We start from the raw sequence: 21,694 nt of genomic DNA, 5'->3' as shown, positions 1-21,694 counted from the left end.
CGACTTCGACCAGCCAATCACAGCGTTATGAGCATCACGTCGCCCACATGGTGTCAGTAAATCTGGTTTTTCTACTTCAGCTCATTCCTTTCTTCTACCTTATTTTACTCATTTAATAATGTACTCTCTTTTATATTCTGTGCTTCTGTTATCTTTATATCTTATGTAAAGCACTTCGAGTCGCCTTCTTGTTGACAGGCACTTTTCTAATAAGCATGATTTGCTTTGCTAGCTAGCTACATCCACAAAAAACAGCGATGGAGCTTGACACGTCGCCGTGACTCACATATTCTGTTAAGTGAAGTGACTTCAGGTAAAGTGAAGTTCTTCCACGGAAGACGATGTCAGCGGGACAGACGCAACGCTCACAACTGAGCGGGTCGGGTAAGATGAATCCAGATCTTTCCAAACCAGAAACCAGCCACCATGAGGGCAGCATCAGGCTGACAGTCCATCGTGAAGTAACTCCAGAGGATGTCACTCCAGAGTTTATCCCATGTGACTTGAACGCAGCATGAATATCAGTTTACTGATGCCGAATTTCTGGTTAACGAAGCCCCGACGCTTGAATCTCGTGGACGTCTACCTAAGCTGATGCTGCTTTAAAGCACCTTAAAAACCTCTAACTCCACCTCCTTCCCACTACTTTGCATCCAGAAACCAGTCTGACGTTGAATCCACTGCATTTTATTTTCTCCCCAGGCTCCTCAGAGACCAGCTGAGGCCTGCATGGACCAAATTTCACCTGCCCAGTTTGGCCGTATGTACAACGTTATATGTACATTCAGATAAATGATTAATATATGAACTTCAGATCAACATTCCCTGACTTTTATCCGTTTACTACATTTCCTTCCAGCTGTCTTGTGCAAATGAACCTCAACCTCAATTTGAATTTAATTAATTAGTCAAACAAATCCTAAAGCTGAATTTTTCTTAATAAAGATTTTCAGTTGTTTAAATTGTGTAATTGTTAAAAACAGAGTAACTTAACTTGAATTAACACCCTGAAAGAGAATTAATGAACCACCAGCTCATGTTCTGATGAGTTTGTGGTTTCAGTACCGATTCCCATCTCAAGAACTTCTTCTCTTTTAAAACATTATGACAAATAAAAATGTCCGTCATCCAAGTTGACCAATCACAGACCTTCCCTCTACATCCTGGTCATTATGTGCCTTCTCCAGTGTCCGCCTCCTCTTCACGTCAGCGCCGTCTGATCTACTTCCTGTAATCCTCTTCTCCTATCCGGGTGGCACCGGCTTCCTCCACGGGCCCCTCCCTCTTGGTTTCCATGGCAACTTCGGTGTAGGTGACCCCTGCCGGTGCAGCGGCCTCGGCCTCGGCGCCCTCCTGGCCCTCGGCGACGGCTCTCTCCTTCTTCAGCTTGATGCGGAAGGTCTCTTTGCTCGGGGCCTTCTTGGCGATGTTCTCCTTCAGCCGCTCGCCGGACTGCTTCAGCCGCTCGCCGGCTTGGTGCATCTTGTCCCTGCGCTCGGGCGGCATGACCTTCTCGCCCAGGTTGTGGAACTTGGTGCCCAGGTTGCCTTTGGTTTTGCTCATGTTCTCCTTGGAGAAAGCGGCCTTCAGGGTCTCTGTGCTCTTCACGACTGATTTCTTGATGCGGGCGGCTCGCGAGGGGTCGGCCTCCTCCACGCTCAGGTACTCCTCGTCTGAGGAGAGGTCGAGGGGGACGTCGTAGGAGTCCGGCTCGATGTCCAGCCCGTCCAGGCCAGTTCCTTTGGGAGACTTGGTGACGGCCACCGATGGGATCTCCGTCTCGCCCTGCAGAGAAAACAGAACAGTCAAACGCAGTCAGGGACTCTAAACAGCTGTGCAGCTGCGCAGTGACACCATCAGATACTCTGCACACGCCGTTTATCACCAGGTACGTCCTCACTGAGAGCAGTATTGTGGCTGAATGCGTCCTGTTTAGACGCTGGCGTGCTGCGTTCACTGTGCAGGCAGCACAAACAGAAAACTGAGCTCCAAACATGTCGCCTACCTGCCTGCTTCTCCTCTGCAAACATCAGAAGCATCGTGAAGTACTTTCTCTACGAGTTACTTCAAACTCTCTTCATGATGTTGTACAGCGAAGGAGGAAGTATTCCGATCTTTTACTTAAGTACTAATACTACACTGTGAAAGTCCTGCATTGAAAAGGTTACTTCATAAGAAGTATAGTCATGAAAATATACTCAGTATAGAAAGTAAAAGTACTCTAAATGTCTCCTGTGACTGTTGTCCTCTTCTGTCTGATCTCCTGCATTCATGTCAAAGCAGGATTTGAGAGTTGGACAATTAATTTTCCGTCAATCAACTCTTTTATTCATTGATTCGCTTGTACTTGCTTACACTGTGGGTAGTTTGATTAACAAAACATCATCTATATAATCTATATAAACTCCGGATACGTTTTCTGTGTAATTTTGTCCAATAAATGTGAAGTAAAAGGTTTCCCTCTGAGATGTGCTGGAGTAGAAGCACAAAGTAGCATGAAAAGTACCTCAAATTCGTACTAAAGTGCAGTATTTGAGTGAACATTAACTTGCGGCCCCCCACTGATGTGTAAACAACACTACGCTGCCTTCAAGGCCTTTCACCCCTTCGCACAGGCTTGCAGGTGTTTTCACTCCTCTCTCGCTGCACCCGCTCACGCAGGACGACCTCCACCCTTTTCATTCTTATTGCTATTTTGAAGTTGGTGACCCCATCGCTTCCAGTCTATCCCGGACAAACTCAAGCTTTTAATGACGCCCCTTAAAGGAACACTCTGACATTTGGGGCAGCTTCCTGCAGTCTTTGTGCTAAGCTAGGCTAAACAGATCCTGGACCTGTGTCCGTGCTGGATGTGCAGAGATGAAACTGATATGAACGGAAACATCTGACTCTGGGAGACAGAAAATAAGAGGATCTTGAAAAGCGTCGGCGCCCTTTAAAGCCGAGTTCTGCTGGATTTTCAGTCTGAGCTTCCTTCCTCTGAATCTTCCTGCTGATCAGGCCGGCGGTTTGCTCGTTCTGAGCCCTCTGACTTATCAACACGTCACACCGCTCATGTCCACGATGACGAGGCCGTGGACCTGCCGCTGCACCGGACGCTCGCACATGAAACTGATATCCATCTCCTCATCTGCCTCTTTGGGCCAGAATGGAGAAATTGCTCACTGATGCAAGTCCAGATAGAAAACATGATATTCCTCTGAGAGACTGTCAGAGCAGACCTGCAGCCTCTGGCCTCCGACACACCGGCATCTTCATGAGATTAGGTTTCATCTATTTTTACTGATGAGGGGTAACTGAGACTCATTCAGACAGGAAGCTGCTGGCAGGAACAACACCTGAAACTCAAGATGGCCGTGATAATAATGATACCGTCCGGCTTTAGCGGTGGGCCAGTGATGATGTTTTGGATGACGAGCCATGAAATTTGGTTGATGAATTGTCATCCTCTTGCTTTCCATCTAGCGCCATCATCGGGTCAATGTTTTAACGAGTTTTTGTTTTCTGACCAAATACCTGCAGGACTAATGACATTCCCATCAGCCTCAGCTGTACTTTGTGTTTACTGCTAATTAGCAAATGTTAGCATGCTAACAAGCTAAACTGCAGTGATCGCTGTAAATATTACACCTGCTAAACATCAGTGTGTTAGCATGCTAATGTTAGCATGTAGCTCAAAGCACCGCTGAGTTAAAGTAGAGTTAAAGAGCATGTGAGGCTTGTTTCAGGGTTTGGTTTGACGTTTTATTTAAAGTACACAGCTTTGCATTATACTTCATTTTCTAAATCATCATCATCACTTTAAGCCTTCACTTTGAAACCTCTCTTCATCGTTGTGTTCATGGAAGCTCTCAAAGCAGAAATATTATCAGCCTTTCAATGCCAGAAACAATGAGCATCACCGTCATATTTATGAGAGCAATTTACTCAGTTTACAGCAGTTTGAACGGCAGGAGGAGCACTTCAGGTGGGATTCAATTTAAATTACTGATAAGACGCATTTTTACTAAAAATCTGTCACAGTATAAAATCTGGAGCACTTATTAAAAGCATACTCATTTTTGTTAAAATCAGACTTTTTTAGAAACTGTCACAGTGAAATTTTGAGTTTCTGTTTTTTTTAGATTCTTATTTTAATTTTAAATACTCTTTTTTGACTTTTTTTTCCTGATATTTCTGTCCCGCGCTGCTGCAACACCTGGACGCTTCCTGATGGACTCAAACAAACCAGCTCTTGGAGCTGCTCCACCTGCTCCGCCCCACAGGTGACTTTGGATGTGAAAGCCAATTAATCCTAATTAAACTGCGGCCACCTGCAACGATCACACTCATTAATCAGGGAGGAGTCATCAGAGCGCGTCCAGACTGTGAATGACACAATAATTACACCGGCAGGGAATGTGGGTCGAGGCATGTATTAATAACCTCGGGTGGTGGCGGGGGTGGGGGGGTGGGGGGGGGGGGAGACGGACAGGAAGTCCAGTGGAGACCATCAGCAGAGACCAGAGGACGATATTTCTAACCCTGAACGCACCAGCTGTGTTTGACCTGTCAGCACAGAGAGCTGCACTAAGACACTTCATCTAGCGACCTGCTGAGAGCGCTGTGGAATAAATACTGCAGTAAAAGTACATGTTAACAGGAAGTACTCCTGTCCCGTAGTAAAGTTTTCTATCTGCTGTTTGTGGATTAATATTCCTGCTGCTTTTTACTGCTTTAATCTTCATCAATGCATCTGATTCTATAAGATCATCACGTTTGCAGCACGGCCGTCCTGTGAGAACCACGTATCTCCAAATGTCTGACGAGCTCAGAAAAACAGGCTGTTTTTCAGCTTTGAGACGATGCGTTTTCAGCTGATCCAAGAGGCTTTTTAAAGAGTTTACTGAACTGAAGAAGACATGAAGGAACTCTTCATCCTTCAGTTCAGCTCGAACACTCACCACATCTGGAGATACGAGCTTTTCACTGGACAGAGAAGAATCTGAAGAGTAACTGCTAACTGAAGCTGTCAGACAGATGTAGTGGAGTTGCATGAAATGTTAATAATTTGTAAAGGCGAGTACAGTACTTGAGTGACTACAGTGCACTTAGTTACCTGCAGGATTATTTTTGAAGTGTGCCACGTTTGCTGCAGCAGCGCTCTCTGTTGTCTGGGTGACCTCCTGTTTTAATCGTGTTTGTGCCGGTGGGAAGTTGAACTCATAAACTTGTCATTGCTCAGCTTCTCTCACTGCCACACAGCAGAAATATCACAAGCTAAAACCCATTAACTCCTCTGAAATTACACTCCGTCCTCTAATGCCCAGTGTTGTGAGCAGCGGCCGAGGCGGAGAGGCCCTGGGTGCAAACCGGCAGCCATTCATCTTTTTCTTATTACTGTCCCGGCCTTCATCATTCAGCCGCTGGCGACGACTGTCTCTGACAAAGCGCCTGTTGCTGAAGCTCTATATTAGGAGACGAACGGAGGCCTCAGAATAACCGACAGCACATCAGTCAAGAGGACACTGAACACTGCGAGTGTCTCCTGTGCAGACGGGACAGACAGAGAGCTGCAGCTCAGCGTGGACTCAGCAGGGACGCGGAGGACTGATGTGTCTCTGCTGGGACCGCATGCAGCTGCAGTGGCTGAGCTGTGGTTTGGTTTAGCTGGTGCGTTAGCCACGGCTAGCCTTAGCTCCAGGAAAGCTAAATCTATACTTAGCTTTTGTCCACGTTGATGACGTGACGCCGTGGAAGTTCGTCTTGTTTGTGATTCCACATGAAGCAGTAGTTTAATCCAATTGTGACGGGGAATAAATGCCAGCAGAGCAGCGGCGTAACGACTCAATCAATCACATATCTATAAATTCTTAAGTTAAATAAAAATGTATTCCTTTGACCTCAAAATAAATACTGTTACACAACATGAACTGCAGTATTAGTACACAGACAGAGTGGACCAAGTACAGCAGAGAAGCTTTTAATTGCTGATAATAACGAGATTTCTAGTTAAACTCTGCAAGAAAACTGAAAAGACAAGAAGCAAATACATCCATTTATTCAAGTCCTGTACTTAAGTACAATTTTGAGGTACTTGTACTGCCTTAAAGTATAACTACTTTCTGATACTGTATACTTCTACTGCACTATGTTCAGAAGGATTGTACTTTTACTCGCTGCATTTATTTAACTGCTGCAGACTGAAGAATAAAGGCGGCTGGTCGTTTGCCGTCAGACCTGAAGACTGAGGGCCGCTTGACTTTGATGGAGTTTTACTGTGAGTTCAGACACTTTTATTAAATCTGGCCCTTAAATGTTGATGACTCAAGTCCTCAGGCGAGACGCTCCTGAGGCCCGTTCGGTCGAATGGCTGCACTGTGTCTTATAACAGCACAGGATAACAGCACAGCAGCCTTTAAACTTTTACAAAGTACTTCTGAACCTGGTGCGACCTCCTCTGTAGCCTGTGAAGCTAAGCTGCTATTAGATGACAGCGCTAATAGCAGCAGCACAAATTAAAGTACACGCCTCCAAAGAGAATGGAGGCTATTTGACATGAGCTTCACTCAGTATTTTTGCACTGACGACAGATCGCGAGTTCTTTACGCTGAAAGGTGTCGCGCCTCTTTTAGCTCAAACTTCCTGTTTGATTCAGTGTCAGCGCTTCCAGCTGCAGCCAGGTGTTTTCATCAGTCTGCACGACCTGCTGTGCAGCCAGCAGCCAACAAACGCAGCTGAAGAAAGCAGAACGCCGTAAAAAGCCTGAAGTTTGCAAAGGAGTGGAGACCAAAAGCAGAGCTAAAAGAGGCGAACGCTGGACTCCATGTGATCTCGACGCTCTGCGCCAGATGGATGACGTGTTATATCAGCTGTTTGATGTTACCTGGAGTAACTTTATAAGGCTGTGAACTGTACATATGCGCCGCTGCTGTGTTTTAAGCTTGCTCTGCTGCCCCCAAGTGGCCAAAGAGGTCAATTAAAGCAGCTTTAACTGTCCTTTTCTTTACAGTATGTCATTTTATCTTGTCTTAGCTCAAAGTATCATCATGATATTTTTACCTCATCTTCCATCATCTTTTGTTTCAGGTGTTTTAAGGGGCGGTCTTTGCAGCAGCAGGTCAGGATGACTGACACCCCCGACCCCCCCTCTGTGATAAGCCGCTCTGTCAGACCCTGATTGTGGTTGACAGCAGTTTATAGCGTGTCCCTGCTGGCAGCGAGGCTGAATGCTGACGTCCCAGAATAGACCCCTCTGTCACGGATCCACAGCAGCTGCTAGCAGCACATATCGGCTCTGAAGCGTGGACGTTAACGAAGAGGACGTCTCCAGCTAAGGCCCACGGTGACGGTGTATCTGCAGAGCCCCACGGACAGACCAGAGTTCGTCTCTGTCTTACTGTCAGGACGGCCCATCGTGGACAACATCTGTCTTTAGTTCAGTTTGAGCGAGGCTGAGAGTTGCAGCATCACATAACGTTTTTCCAACAGCTGAAGAGTTTTAAAAGATTTTGGGAAACCTGGATGAAAACAGGATTTAAACGTGTCCATGTAAAGATGAGAGACACCAACTCTGAACTTTCAGTGTTACGAGTACGAAACCTGGAAAAAGGGAATAAATGTGAGGATATCGCTCGTTACATCTTTGAACCCGAAGCCTTTTTTTGTTTATCTTGAGCTTAATTAACTGATCAATAATGATGTGATTTAGGACATTTTGGGTATTTTAATGGTTTATCAGCACATTTTAAGTTAAAAGTCCTTCAAATGGACCAAATAACATTTCACTGTCCATCAAAAATTGTTTCATATACCAGAACATATATTAATTAGCTCATTAATTAACCTCAAATCTGGGACACCTGAACACTGAACTTAGATTAACACATTTGGTATGTTGTTAGCTGTTAATTAAGGATTAATTAAGGTTACCTGAAGGGACTTTTGTGAGTAGCAAACTGAAAGCTTCAACTGCCTGGGTCAGTACTTCACTGTTAAACGGTGAATAATTTTAATCCAATAACACAAAATGGTTCTGAAATAAACACTTTCAGTTTATTTTGATGCTAAAACTTTTGAACTTTGACTGAAGGAAACGATCCTCCTGCGCTGCTCTGGGCTGTGTGTCTGATAATTTGATTAAACAAAATTTATTGGAGGACATGAACCATTTGAGGCATCAACTTCAACTGTCAGAGCATTAAAATGAAGCTTTAAATGACCTCAGCGTGAGAAGAAAGCAGATTACCATCTGACGTTTCTGCTCTTATTGTGTTTTATTGGTGTAAATGAGGAATCAGCTGCAGCTGAACTCACTCTCACAGCCTCCAGAGTCTTTGATCAGCATTAAAAGTCCTCTGAGCTCAGAGACGTCTTCTTCTGTCTGTCCTCTGACCACCTGCTTCCACACAAAATCCCACTTGTCCATTTGAATGCTATCATAAAATCTGTCCATCTTTAACAGTGACGGCCTCAGATCGTCCTCACCCTCTTCGTGCTTGTCCGGGACCTTTCATGTGTCCATTTGGACATAAGACGCCTCGTTTGGTTTCTTTTCCCACCCCTCATGTTAAGAGATGAATACTTGTTCATGCTGAAGTTGATTTTTTGGCTCAAAAGCTCTCAGATGGTTGAGCTCTGTGGAGCGTTTCAGATTAGTGATTAAACTCTGAAGTGAATTGTCACCTCACCTTTGATGAAACGTTGTGCTGTCAATGTAACAACGAGGCTTGTTTTAGAAACTGCCCGTGTCATGGAGTCGAGGGCTGTTGAGCGTCCACCGCTTTATGAATAGAGTCAGAGTTCATTTGAGTTAAGATCTCGCTGCTTGGCACAGAGTTCGCTCCGTCTGAGGGAAGGAATCTACTTTATTTTTCACTTAACTTAATTATGCTCCAGTTCCTCGTAAACGGAAACCTGGACGGGATCCTGGATCTGACCATCCAGAGCAGAGCTGCTCGATGTCCTCTGACTGCCTCCAGTGTTGACTTCTCATTTCACTGTCTGCTGTTTTTTTCTTTTTGTCCTCACTGTTAAAGAGCGAGATTATCGCTCAGCGTCCTTGATGCTGACACACAAAACTCAGTCACAGTCACGATGATCATGGACATTTCACACAGGCACAAGTTTTTTTCCCCGCTCTTTTCATTGATTTGAAGTGGGCGGGGCTGAGCTGGACAAACACGATGTCATGTATTGTCATGTACCAATCAGGATTTAGCATCATTTGAATCAAAATGTGAGCACAGCTGCTTTGTTGCAGTTTTGATCTCTTCATAAACAACATTTTAACATTAATTGTTACATATTTAATCCTGAATAATTCATATTATTCATATTTTAGTTATTATTTATTCATTAATAACAATGCAAGATCACATTTTGGGCTTTTAGCACTGTTTGTGAAATTTGAAATTGTGCCTGCAACTAATCCTCCTAATCATCATCCTAATCGTTTTAGCTCACAGTCCCTTTAAGATCTGTCTGCTTGAAGCTCTTTGTCACAGGTTGCTTATGAGTGGTGGCCAATTCATCCACAGACTGAAATGATTTGATTTATACTTTATGATCTGTTAAGTTTTGCGAAAGATATCAAATGATCCAGTAATTCATAAACAGAATGACTGTGGGTTGTGCTGTGCGTGGGCAGTCGTATGATTGATTGATTGATGATCAAACAACACGACAGCAGTCCAGTGATATAACTTCAACGGGCTGTGCTGGCATCAGATGATGTGCTGTCAGCTACGTCCTAAACGCAGAGTCTCTGGAACTGTGCGTTTGATTTACTGTTCCCATCCTTGCCGCCTCATTATTCAGGACGATCAGGTTTTTTCCAGGTGGGCCGGTCAAGTGAGGGCCGCCTTTTCTTCCCCACCCTGGCATTTTATAGCCTGTTTACAGATACTCAACAGCTCATTTCAGCTGCAGCGACACTGCTGGTGCAATCTGTAATAGCAACTATCAGCTGCCATCACAACTGAAACATCCCAGCACTTGTTGAACATTAAAGACTTTGCTGGCTGACTGCTCCCAGTGTGCTATGATAACACTTTATTTAAGCCTTCTGCAGGTGATGATGTTATTTTTTTTGTGTTGTTCCGATCAGGCTTGGCCACTTCATTCAAGTTATTTATTGAAACAGATGAATCTGAGTCCGATGGGGAACTTTTGAGGAAGTCTTTGCAGGGACCTCACTGGAGGCAAATCCATGTGATGACAGCCAGCGATTTAGAAACCCAGGAATACAAAACATTTTAACACTTTCATCCAAACCTCTGCTTACCTGATAGATGACGACTCGGAACTTGTTGCGGGTGAGCAGCTCATCCTGTGTGGATTCGACCTTCTTGACACGGACGTTTTGCTTCTCGACGCGCGTCCGGACCTCCTTGACGTTGGCGCTGACCTTGCGGGTCTTCTGCAGGAGCTTCTCCACCGTGCCGCTGGTGTCGGTGTGGTCCTTGGCCAGTTTCAGGACGTCGCCTTGGATGGTTTTGATGTTGTTCTCCAGCTCCAGCTGACGCTCCTCCATGCGCTGCTGGCAGGACTGGACGTTATCGATGATGCCAGCCACGCGCTCCAGCAGAGACAGGATGGTCAGGGCACTGATGGGGTTCCCAGCCTCGTCCTCCACCCCGATGATCTCCAGTTTCTCCTGGACGCCTGCCGTGCGATACTTGTGCTGATCCATTGCGGAGTTTCGATGACGCGGGGCAGCTGACCTTGGTTGAAACTTGCCTAAAAGCTGCAGATGTGGTTTACTTTGGGTCAAGGAATCAGGAACGTTGAAGTTACTGACAGGGAGACCAGAGAGTGTTAACACCCAACCACTGTGACCCAAACTCAGGTCTGGGGACAGGGAGAGTGGAAACTCCACCTACCCCGTTTAAAAAAGGCTTCAGGATCCAAATGGAACCTGAATTCAGCCCTCGTCAGGATGTGGGCCAGGGGGTAAACTCAGGGGGAGCGGCAATGCTCACACGAACCCCCCAAGCTAAAAATAAAAACCCTTTGTAAGGCGACACGCTGACATTTTGGGAAGATGCAAAGCGGAGGATGATGGAAATCCCCGTCAAAGTCCTGCTCTGTTTGTTAGAACGACGCAGACTGATTCATAATTTTCCAACATTTGCACATATGTTCACGCTAGCAGCTGTGAAACATGTACATCAGCAGCAGCTTAAGAGTCATTCTGCAGCTCTACAGTCACAGATGCAAAGAAGCCACAGTTGTCTGGTCTGATTACACAGTCCTGGAATGTTTTTTGGGGGATTAAACATTGCAGCGCTGCCCTTCTTACGTTCCCCTGGGCCTGTCAAACATTGACTGTGACTGAGATCTGAAGCTCTTTATAGAGGTGACGCAAGAAGTGACTGCCACTATTTTAACACTCACTCCTCTGCACAGCCCATGCTCAGAAGGATTCATTTATTCTGAGCAGTATTTATGTGGTAAGTGTACGCTTCATGTCTCAGGTGAGACATGTTGTTGGTCTTCAGCTCACAGTTTGACAAACTCAGGAACTTGCTTTGTCACCTATTAATGACAATGTGCTGAAAAATATTTGTGCTCCATAGATAGACACATGAATGTGTTAAAAGTAAGAGGGGGCCTACACTTAGAGCCGCCCCCTGAATTCTGTAAAGATTAGCTTTCGTGTCTTCCTCCCACGCAGTAACGGGAGCCTTAGGGTTTAATCAGAGTGAACACAAGAAGTGCACACAAAACAGGGCTCTGATGGCAAGCAAATAACACAAAGCAAATGTGACTGGGCTGCTCTTTGTAGTTTGGGCTTATTTGCACCCAACAGTGAGCAGACAAACTGTACAGACATTAGCTGTGAGCTAACAAGTGTCACACTGACTGTGTGTGTTTGTGGTGCGATTGATCCCAGAACTCACCAAGAACTCCAGCAGTTCTGCTTATTTTCCTGCCGTCTCTGCCTCCTGTTTCTGGATAGATGCACTGTTTTTGCTCAATTTGAAACATTTTCAACTTGGATATACAGAAGACACAGCTTCCACTCAGGTCTTGGCGATAATTAATCACCTCTAAAATTCGCTTCACGTTTTGTCTTGGTAATGGCTAGAGTAATTGTTACTGACTTTTTGTCATTTTACCTTAATCGCAGCCTTATGTGGACCTTAAAGATTCACTTCGCAGGATTTAGTGGCATCTAGTCGTGATGTCGCAGACTGCAACCCATCTCTCTTCTCACTGCTCCAAGTGTGCAGGAAAATCTTCAGTGGCTGCGGAAATTTGCAAAAAACCATGAAAGGGCTTCTCTGCAGTCAGTGTTTGGTTTGTCCTCTCTGGGCTACTGTAGAAACAGCGTGGCAGACTCTGTAAAAGACGACCTGTAGATATAAAGAGCTCATTTAAAGGTAATGAAAACAATGATTCTTACGTTCAGGTGAGAGACCACGAATGAAAACAAACCTATGACTGCGACCATTTCTGCCAATAGCTTGGCCTGAATCCGACACACTGGTCCTTTAAGGTTAGCCTTCTGTTAGAAGTTAATGTTGCTGACATTGAATATTTTTAGCTGGACAGAAACCTTATGTTAGCCAATGTTAGCTAACGCAGCTTAATCATTTTACCATAACCTTAATCTTGTTACGGCTAATGCTAGCAGGTGACACTTACATTTTACCAGCTGGCTTTGATATTTGATGATCTTTTTTTTTTTTCCAAAGTTAGCAGCTCGTATTTCTGAAGTTGCATTACTTTATCGACTTCCTGGCAGTCCAGTAAGATTTTTTACTGCATGTATGTGCACAGCGAGGTGGTGATGTCTTGAATTTAACAGATACTGTCCACTCTTGTTAGCGTCAGTGTTCATTCAAAGTGATCTTGATGTGTTTGTTCTGTTGTGTGACTGCCGTGTTTCCATAAACCAAAACCTGATTTGTTTTTCGTGTTTTTTCCTGCTGAAATAACTTATTTTCAGTTTGGTGTCTCTCATGCTCTCCACCCTGATGTTTCCTGTCCGTAACACCACTTCACATCAGGGACTTTTTAATGAATGAACGTTGGATCATGATGGATGTTTATTACACTGTGGTAGTTTGGAGATTGCTAAATGTGTTCGACTGAAGCCAGCAGCTGCTCCTGCTCCTGAACACTCCTCCACCCAGCCCCACCTCCCTCCACCCCACCACCTTCAGTCTATAACTCTATATTTACTCCGGGATAGCGTGCCTGAGTCCCTGCCCCTTGTAGAAATGCACGACACACATGTTGATTTATTTTCATGTGGAGAGGCGCTGACCTCTGCTCCGGTTCTGGCTTCTGCAGACGAGCAGTTTTTAATTAGACAGGAGCGTTAATTAATGATGTGGCCCCTCCCCTCTGACAGGTGGCCGGTGGATGATAATGAAGACATATTTAACCTTATCTGTCCTCGTTCTCAAACTACAAAGTCCCAAAGCTTCTAAACATGGGGGTAGATGTCAGTTATATTTCATTTAACACTAAATTATCTGGGTGTTTTTGGCAGCTGTCACACTGTCAATAAACTAAAAACTGCAAAACACAAGATAAGAAATGATTCAACATAATGTATAATACTAGATTTAAAACAGCAGCAAATGCTCACATTTGAGAAGCTTGAGGCAGAGTGTTTCCATTTTTGCTGGATAAATGTGAAAACATCAGAATAAATTATGAAAAAAACTGTCTTAAACAAGTTTGTATTCAGGCCTTAATCTTGCTGCAGTGAAGCTGATTGGTTGTGGAATATGGACAGTAAAGCACAGGGTATTTTTTTCAGAAAGACAGATGGAAAACCTGCTGAATCAGATCGCTTTGAGCTACAGAGGCTGAACAGTCACGTCGTGATTCATGTTTCTACACAGCAGCAAAGTCAGACAATTTCCTGGAACATCTGCAGCATCAAAACTGTATAAAACCTGCGTGGAGGGAAAAATACAAACGGCATAAATATCATAAACCAAAACTATTAACATGACGGTGCAAATTTAGTATTTTAAGTTAAGAAGTTTAAAAATATATCCTTTTGTCACGTGCTAGGCTAAGTGCTAAGTAGAATTTACTTTTTCACAAGTTCTTTTTCTAAAAACACTTAGCCAAACCAAACCTCTACTTGCGTAACCTTAACCTTATCCTTAAGCTCACATCAACCCTAATATTTAATGATTTACATTACGGGGAAACAAGGCAGTCAAACACAAATCAAGACAAAGCTCACAGGACGAAGGGATGAAAAGGAAGATTTCACTCAAATGACACATCAGCACTCTGTCGTACATTAAAAAAACATTTTCTTTTTTATTTTGGCAGAGACCAAAAATGGCCTCTCGATGTCTACATGCAGAATATTAACATGTCAAACACATTCTAGTCACATTTAGAGAAGTCACGGCTGCGATGGTCGACAACAAGTGGAAACACGTTGCTCAGCAGAGGGGGGGTGAGGGCTGACCTACGACCTGCAGACGTAGACTAAGACGTTACAGAAAAACTCCTGTGATGGAAATAAACGGAAATGATAGACATACAGAGCAGACGAAGCTCCCCTGAACTCACATCGTGGACCTCAGCGTAGCCTCAGAGTCTCAGTTCTTCTTCCACAGATTCACCACGAGAAAGAAGCAAAAGCAAAACACTGACTGATCCCGAACAACCGAATAAGTGACGCAGCATCTCCACCAGCCACGCACGAGGAAATCTAAATGATAAGTGAAATATTACTGATAGCCGTAACTCTGGATCACTGTGGATGCTCATTGTTCTCTGGAGGTTTAGATTTATTTTAAAATCTTTGGACCTCTGTAGCTCGTTAGCTAGCTGTTTTTTTAATGACTAGTCTTCAGGTTGTTTTTTTACGACTGAACTAATATTAGATGACATTATTTTAACAGTGTTGAATCCCTGGAATATAATCTGTACATGTGCGCTAAAAGTTAGTTAGCTTGCTAGCTAAACTTGGCCTATTTACTGGGAGCTGAGTCGGGCCGATGGAGGCTAATGTGAGCAGCCGGACCCACATATGATTGCCAGCTCTGCCACTTTGGGGCTGCAGACTTTGGCAGACTTCTGCGTTTGTCCAGTGGCTGCACGAGTTGGCCCAGTGTACTTGTGCCATTTCATGGACATCGTTCACCATGAGTGAGTCAGGCAACCAGGCGCACCAGATGTCGTTCCTGATCAAATCAAAAAGTGGCTCCACAAAACGTGTTCAAACGCTGTCATGAAACAGTTACTGGAAACTTGCAGTGGCTGCTTGTGGGGCCAGTTGGCGAACTAGTGTGGATAGTGAGCTAACAGGTAACATGTTAGTTTCCTGCGTACATGCTAGTGCTAGCCAGCTATAAGCTAGCAGGCGTCCTCACTGCCAGTAAGCTAGCTAGCTATCTTGGTCACTAACAGTAAGAACAACAAGTTAACACAATAATTGAAGTGTTAATTGCACCACTGGGCTGTTTCACCTCCAGCAGAGCAGGTTTACATTAAACTACGCGGTGCTACACAGCTAATACAATAGCCTCCTCAGTTTGGGCTCTTTGGCTGTCTGTTACCTTAAAGATCAGCACAGTTTTTGTGATTTAGTGTGTCAAAGCTCAACTCCATACAAAAGGTCAGTGTGGGTGTAGTTTCCGGCCGCTTCCTATCTCATCCTTAAATGAATTGGTTTTGGTCCAAACTGTCGCTGTTATGATGCTGGTGTGAACGGGCCTTATAGCTACTTGACTGAGAAGCTAATATTAACCCATTCATTAGTCCCAGATTAATCTAATAACCAGCTGTAGCTTCAGTTCACATCAGTGTTCATCACTCGCTCTTAGTCTCTTCTTTCAGTTTAAGTTATTATTCTAGAAGTTTCAAATGGCAGTAGAGTTAGTGCATAGTTAATTTCCTGAACATTCAGACTCAGCTGTGTTATTTTGATAATTGATTTTGACGCCTGATAAAAACTTCTGTGGGAACGATCTGACATGAGCTGCTTTTCACAGCAGCGACTGAGTCAGAAACGATTTGAAAGATTAACCGCAATAAAATGAACATGAATTATTTCGTGACGACAGCTGTTACTGCGCCATCGCTGCTGTGAGGTTCAGTCTGTGATTGATTATCTTCTGTGAACCATAAGTTGTAATGTGTCATTAAAAAGCTGATCAGAAGCAAACAGATTTCACTTTGAGAGCGCTGAAGGGGTACGAAGAAGGAACTGACGCTCTCAAGACAATGTGGTTAAAAGTTTCTGAGACGACATTATGGGGCCTTGATGCAAAACACGAACACAAAAAAGCATAACTTGACATAGAGAACGCAGAAAAGACAGTCATTCATTGGGTGTGAAGTTCCTGTTTGAATCTAAAAATCTTGTTTCTTGTTTGATTCATGTGACTTTCCACATCACTTAACTAATATCTGTAAAGCCTGTATCTGATCATGTTAATGCCAGAAGGAAATGGGGTCGATGTGTTGGAGAGTACGTTGTGAATATTAGCTACAGGATTATGATTTTGTTTTTTTGGTCAGGGATCCTCTGTGCTTGGAATGTCTCGCTGAGGAGAAAATGCAAAAAACTAGAACAAAGAAAAAAAAAAGACAATTATTCTCTCACATTCAAAGAAAAGCCTTGATTACAGCCATCAGAGCAACCAAGACCTCTTCCAGTTACATAGAAAATAGCATTTAGAGTTGACCTCCATTTGCAGTTTCAGTCCTTCAAACCCCCAAAACAGCCGACACGCTTCCTTTACAATCCTCTGAATTCAGATTTTCAGACAAAGTTGCACAAACATTCCTGCCTCGTCAAAGCAAAAGGTTTAAGGAGAGCGTACTTCAATGTTTCCCACCGTCGATGATAACTACAAGTGTTCTTTTTTGTTATTTTCCGGCGTGGCTAAAGACAGCAGACTGCTTTACCAAACATTACACTTTCCATCCTTTAACAGCGACTGAAACCTTCCCCCTCAGCGTCGTTTGCTCGTCAGTCCAACAGTCCATCTCCATCGGATCTCTGCGGCTCTGAGATGGAGGAGGTGTCGAGGCCGCTGGCTTTTCTTTTAAAAAGTTAAAACTACACCACAGTACACAGTTTTCACAAGTCATGCGAGTATACAGGAACTAGAATTTAGAAACCAACATTTAAAATAAAAATGAAGTAAAAACTTGAAGTAAAAACTGCTTAAAATTATAATAAATTATTAGCTTGTTTGAACACAGTGACGTCTTTAAATGGACTTCCATACCAAAGAACAAGCGTAAACATATCTATATCACTGGCTGCCCCCACTCACCTCCTACAAAAACAAACAATTACACTAAAATTAAATTAAACACAAACTGCATTTGGTGATCAGCTGCACATTTTTAGTAAAAGTAAAACAGAGAGGGGCGTAGAAATAATCATTTTTCAATAAATAGCACATTCCAGAGGGGTCGACATTATTTGTTAGCCAGTTTACCAAAGGTACTGTATTTATAAAGCATTCAACAAAACCTCTAACGAAGCAGTTTAAAGTAATTAAGACAGCAGACGTGCTAACAATGTAAAGTGACAGCAAGTTTGATGATTCGGCTCCTTGTACTTGGTTTTGCGGCAAAGAAAGAAAAAATCACTATCGCGCAAACGAATGCGCAGCAATTCCATCCAAAAAGAAAAGGAGGGAAAATAAGGCCCCTTAAATAAATATTCTCATTCTTCTTTTTTATGGTTTCCCAGGAGAAAAAAATGATACCACACATCTACTGTTAAAAAATGGTATTCCCATGCCGTAAGAAAAAACTTATCAAAAAGAACCCGGACAAACACGGCTATACCATCCTGGAGTTAGTGTCCGAGGAAAAGTGTCCCAGGTTTTGTTTTTGCCGGCGCCCCCTGTTGTTTTTCGGACATTTCCTACAGAGACACAGAGAGAGATTTATTCATTTCCATTATCTCACCTCTTGATAACTGAAAGGGTATCGAGGGGTGACAAAAAGGATAACGTGCACAAGGCATTTGTATGAGATGCCTTTCTGCCAGAAAGGGGTTCTGCCAGAAAGCCTTTCTGGCAGAAAGCCTGGTGCATCTCATACAGTCACGGAAGAATACCTTGTGCAGCGTCTGTATGATATTGTCAGAAAGGCTTTCTGTCAGAAAGGTCAAGCTTTAGGAAAAGGTGATGTTTGAGTTAAAATGAGTATGTTTACATATGTGATGTCAGTTCATTGAGCTAACTTATTTTCTGAACTCGCTCTGGCTCGACTGACGCCTCTGAATGGCTTTGTGTCCACAGAAGAGACGCAGAGACTCGGCTGATTTCTTGGAAACAAAGGTGAAATAATTAAAACGTGTCAGTAACGTAAATGATGTGATCGTCACCCAAGGCAGTGTCGTGTTTGTAGAAGATGAATATCTGGACTGTATTTGTTTCGAAAAATTTTGTTTTCGAAACAAACAGACTTTCTGAAACTAGTTCTGGGGTGCGTTGGATGTACTGATGCGTACGTCCTGGTCGTCACATGTAGTCGAGCGTCCACGTGTATTAACAGGTGTGTTTGTCACATGTTGATGAGAAGTAAGGCTTGTTTTACTGTCGAACGTCTGCCAAAGAACTTCCACAGAGCAAAGAGAGACTGACGTTTCATTTGCTCCTCGGGTGATGGAGTAAAGTGCGCCTGCTGCTTCAGAGGAGGGAAACGAGGCCAAGTCAAATCCTGTTTAATTCTCCTCAGCTTTAAGCCTCAGCTGTCACCGGCAGCTCCATCCTGACAGACATCACACCTACACTTCATGTGTGATGGAGGAACAATGAGACGGCATGCTCTCAGCTGTTTGTCTGCACTGTTCTTGTCTTTAATTTTAAGCCTGTTTGTCCACCTGAGCCAAACAACATTCAGCAAACAGAAGCACAGAGACGCCTGGAGACGTCTCTACAGCCCAGAAAAACAACCTGAAATAATCATCTAATCCAGCAGCATATTGGATATGAAGCATCATCTTTACGTTTAAATTTAAATCATGTGAGGAAACGATGCAAGGAGGCTCCCATGCTGATGAAAACATCCACGTCTGAGCTTCGTTTTTTATTTTTGACGTCTCTTTGCTAAACAATCAAACCAAACCTCTGAGCTGCAGAGGGAAGCCTCCTCAGTGAGCTAGCTTCCTGCAGGAGCTCAATGTTCGACTCTGAGGGTGTTTGCTTGCTTCTGCCATGTGGACACGGCACGTCGATGGATTCAGCTTGTTCAGCCTCATCCTCAAAAGTTTTTTTAATGCTTGGTTTCAAAATGGAGCCAAAGTACGAGCCAAACAGGTGTTTTTGGAGCGTTCCTCATCTTTCAGTCTGTGAAACGTGTCGCTGCATCAGATTCACAGTAAGCAGATATTTACAGAAATCAATGAAGCTGATGATGAAGAACATTAAATGTATTGACTTTGAGCTGTTCTCGGGTCAGTTTGTGTCAGAGAGGATCAGATCAGGTGATTTGATTGGTGTTTTTAACAGCTGTTCTGGAATCAGGGTTGTAGGTTCTGTTCTAAACATGTTTTAGTTCACATTATGCGTGAGGGGATTATCATTATTACACAGTGTTGTTATGTATTTAAACCACTTTTCCACCAGCGAACACGGTGGATTAAAACTGCTGTGGTGGAAAATCAACCTGTCTTTTCATCATCGTCTTCCTCAAGGAATGAAAACTGTGTTTGTTTCTTATTTTCTACCTGAAATTTATCAAAACTTTCAGAAATTCCCTTGCTGATATGGGGAATACTACATAGCAAAACTAACCTGTCCACCAAAAACCTACTGAACCTTTCTCTCAGTTTTTACAGGATGGCGCCTTACCTTGTGATGCACATCACCACGGCGACGATGATGGCGATCTGCACGGCGCCGATGATGGCGGCGATGAGGACGTAGTGGAGCTTCTGTCCGCTCGGAACCACGTAGAGGATGTTGAAGTCCTGAGTCTCATCACACTGAGGACCTTTGTAGCCTGCATCACACCTGATACACACACACACACACACACACACACACACACACACACACACACACACACACACACACACACACAGGAGGGGACGTTTGGTTTAACATCTCGTCCACGCAGGCTGCGTACAGTGAAAGCAGCATGTCAGCAGCATCAGCACGTCACAAAGGATGCGTTCAGGTACAGTGCTGAGCGTTGTTCAGCTGGCAAGAGGCCAACACACGATCACTGAAGTTTTGCAGGTAAAACTGACGAAAACACACGTGAAAAGAAGAAGCAGCAGTGACTACGCAGCCATAAGTTTGGTGATTTCAGGTTTAACATCTACAGGATAAACTCTATAAAAGGTGATTTTTAAATGGAGGAGCTCTGCTCGTCAATATGTGATTCAGTACACTTAAGCACTGCACTTCAATACAAATCTGAGGTACTTGTACTCTACCTGAGTATTCTAATTTCATGCTACTTTAAAGCTCTGTTCCACTGCAGCACAGAGGCAAATACTGACAGGATAAATGACAACAGCAGGCTACCTGCTGCTTTTTGAATTGATTTAAAGGCATCATTGATGACTCACAAAGCTCTGAGAGGCCTCACAGATTTATCAGATCTCTGAAAGCCGTTTGTCCCCTCAGGTCCTCGGAGGTGGCGTTGCTGAAACATCTTTCCAGCTTCACTTTCTTTCTCAGATTTTATTTAAGTTTTATGACATTTCAGTTTTAATCATTTTGAAGTGCTTTTATAGTCGCTCACTTCATGTGAATCACTTTCTAACTGTGTTTGGAAAGCTGCTGCTGTCATTGTCAAAGGTGGGTGTGTGTCCATATCGTCCTGTTGTGTGTGACGAGCAGCACGTTAACGTCAGTGCGGTAGCGTTAGCAGCAGCAGTTCAGGTAGTCACACACCTGCAGGTGGCCATGTTGTATTTGATCTCACACTTCCCGTGAACACAGTAGCCGGCGTAGCTGTCGGCGCAGGGGATCGGCATCCCGGCGTAGAAACCGTCGCCGTGGTCCAGACCGGTGGTTTCTGAAGGGGAAGAGGAAAAACACAAAAACTCAATGTGAGAGTGCGGGGAGGGATCGGGACTGACGCATGTACGACACCTCATACAAATACTGAAGCAGAAGTCATTAATATGCATAAAACGTGATACGTTTGATCAAACATGGTGATTTAATAACAGAAGATACATAAAAGGAAAATACAGCAGCGGTGCAGGCGTCATGATTTAAGACCAGAGCGTGAGCTGTCATCATCATCATCATCATGATCATCATCGTCATTGTCATCGTCATCATCAGCGTCGTGACAATAATCAATAGATGATTCAGATTCAGTCGTTCTGTGTCAGTATGAGCACATGAATCCTGAAACATGAAGCCTTTGACTCTTCAGCAGAATTCACTGCAGTAATAATAATACTAATAATATCTGTGGCTCATTAAAATGACTGATCTTCATCAACAGGAGGATAAAAACTCTGCGTTCACTGTTTGGCACTTTTAAGACCTCCGAACGAAGAGGATGTGGGAGATTTACAAACCTGTAAAAACCAATAACTGCTGTTTAATCGAACCTTTCAAAATGTCAAATTATCAGGAATATTAGCGGTTTCATAAAGTCAGGAGCTGGGTTGTTAAACTGTGGTCGAGAGGTTTTCAGCTGCGGAGCGTCGACTTCCAGCACAGATGTACGGTGGCTGACGAGGGCAAACGCGCCGCAAACAGCAAAACGCTGCAAACGACAAACACACAAA

General features: G+C 43.8%; 3 protein-coding genes across 3 annotated transcripts in view; 1 reads left to right on the top strand and 2 right to left on the bottom strand.

The window, feature by feature from the left end:
- LOC139338735 (zinc finger protein 91-like) overlaps positions 1-21,694 on the top strand; it is a 299,694-nt gene that overhangs the window by 70,625 nt on the left and 207,375 nt on the right.
- Positions 876-10,850, bottom strand: cavin4a (caveolae associated protein 4a). The gene is made up of 2 exons (XM_070973706.1): positions 10,265-10,850; positions 876-1,785 (listed from the first exon to the last, which is right to left on the bottom strand). Exons 1-2 carry the CDS (start codon positions 10,670-10,672, stop codon positions 1,222-1,224), a joined length of 972 nt encoding a protein of 323 aa, XP_070829807.1. The 5' UTR covers positions 10,673-10,850; the 3' UTR covers positions 876-1,221.
- The window catches only part of tmeff1a (transmembrane protein with EGF-like and two follistatin-like domains 1a), a 59,641-nt gene continuing 52,197 nt past the window's right edge, over positions 14,251-21,694 (bottom strand). The window contains exons 8-10 of the mRNA XM_070973702.1: positions 20,841-20,964; positions 19,788-19,949; positions 14,251-17,854 (exon numbers count right to left, since the gene is read on the bottom strand). Of these exons, the coding sequence (XP_070829803.1) occupies positions 17,770-17,854; positions 19,788-19,949; positions 20,841-20,964 (371 nt within the window). The 3' untranslated portion in view covers positions 14,251-17,769. The remainder of the gene's footprint in view (positions 17,855-19,787; positions 19,950-20,840; positions 20,965-21,694) is intronic.

This window comes from Chaetodon trifascialis, chromosome 11, assembly GCF_039877785.1.
Source record: "Chaetodon trifascialis isolate fChaTrf1 chromosome 11, fChaTrf1.hap1, whole genome shotgun sequence".
NCBI classification, from domain to species: Eukaryota; Metazoa; Chordata; class Actinopteri; order Chaetodontiformes; family Chaetodontidae; genus Chaetodon; species Chaetodon trifascialis.
This window is presented reverse-complemented; position numbering and strand designations above follow the sequence as displayed.

What these genes read in the sequence shown, in the direction of transcription:
- cavin4a (XM_070973706.1), bottom strand. Translation starts at nt 10,672, where the DNA reads ATGGATCAGCACAAGTATCGCACGGCAGGCGTCCAGGAGAAACTGGAG. An exon ending in TCCGAGTCGTCATCTATCAG is followed by an intron (nt 1,786 to 10,264) that starts GTAAGCAGAGGT and finishes TTTTCTCTGCAG; the next exon opens with GGCGAGACGGAGATCCCATC.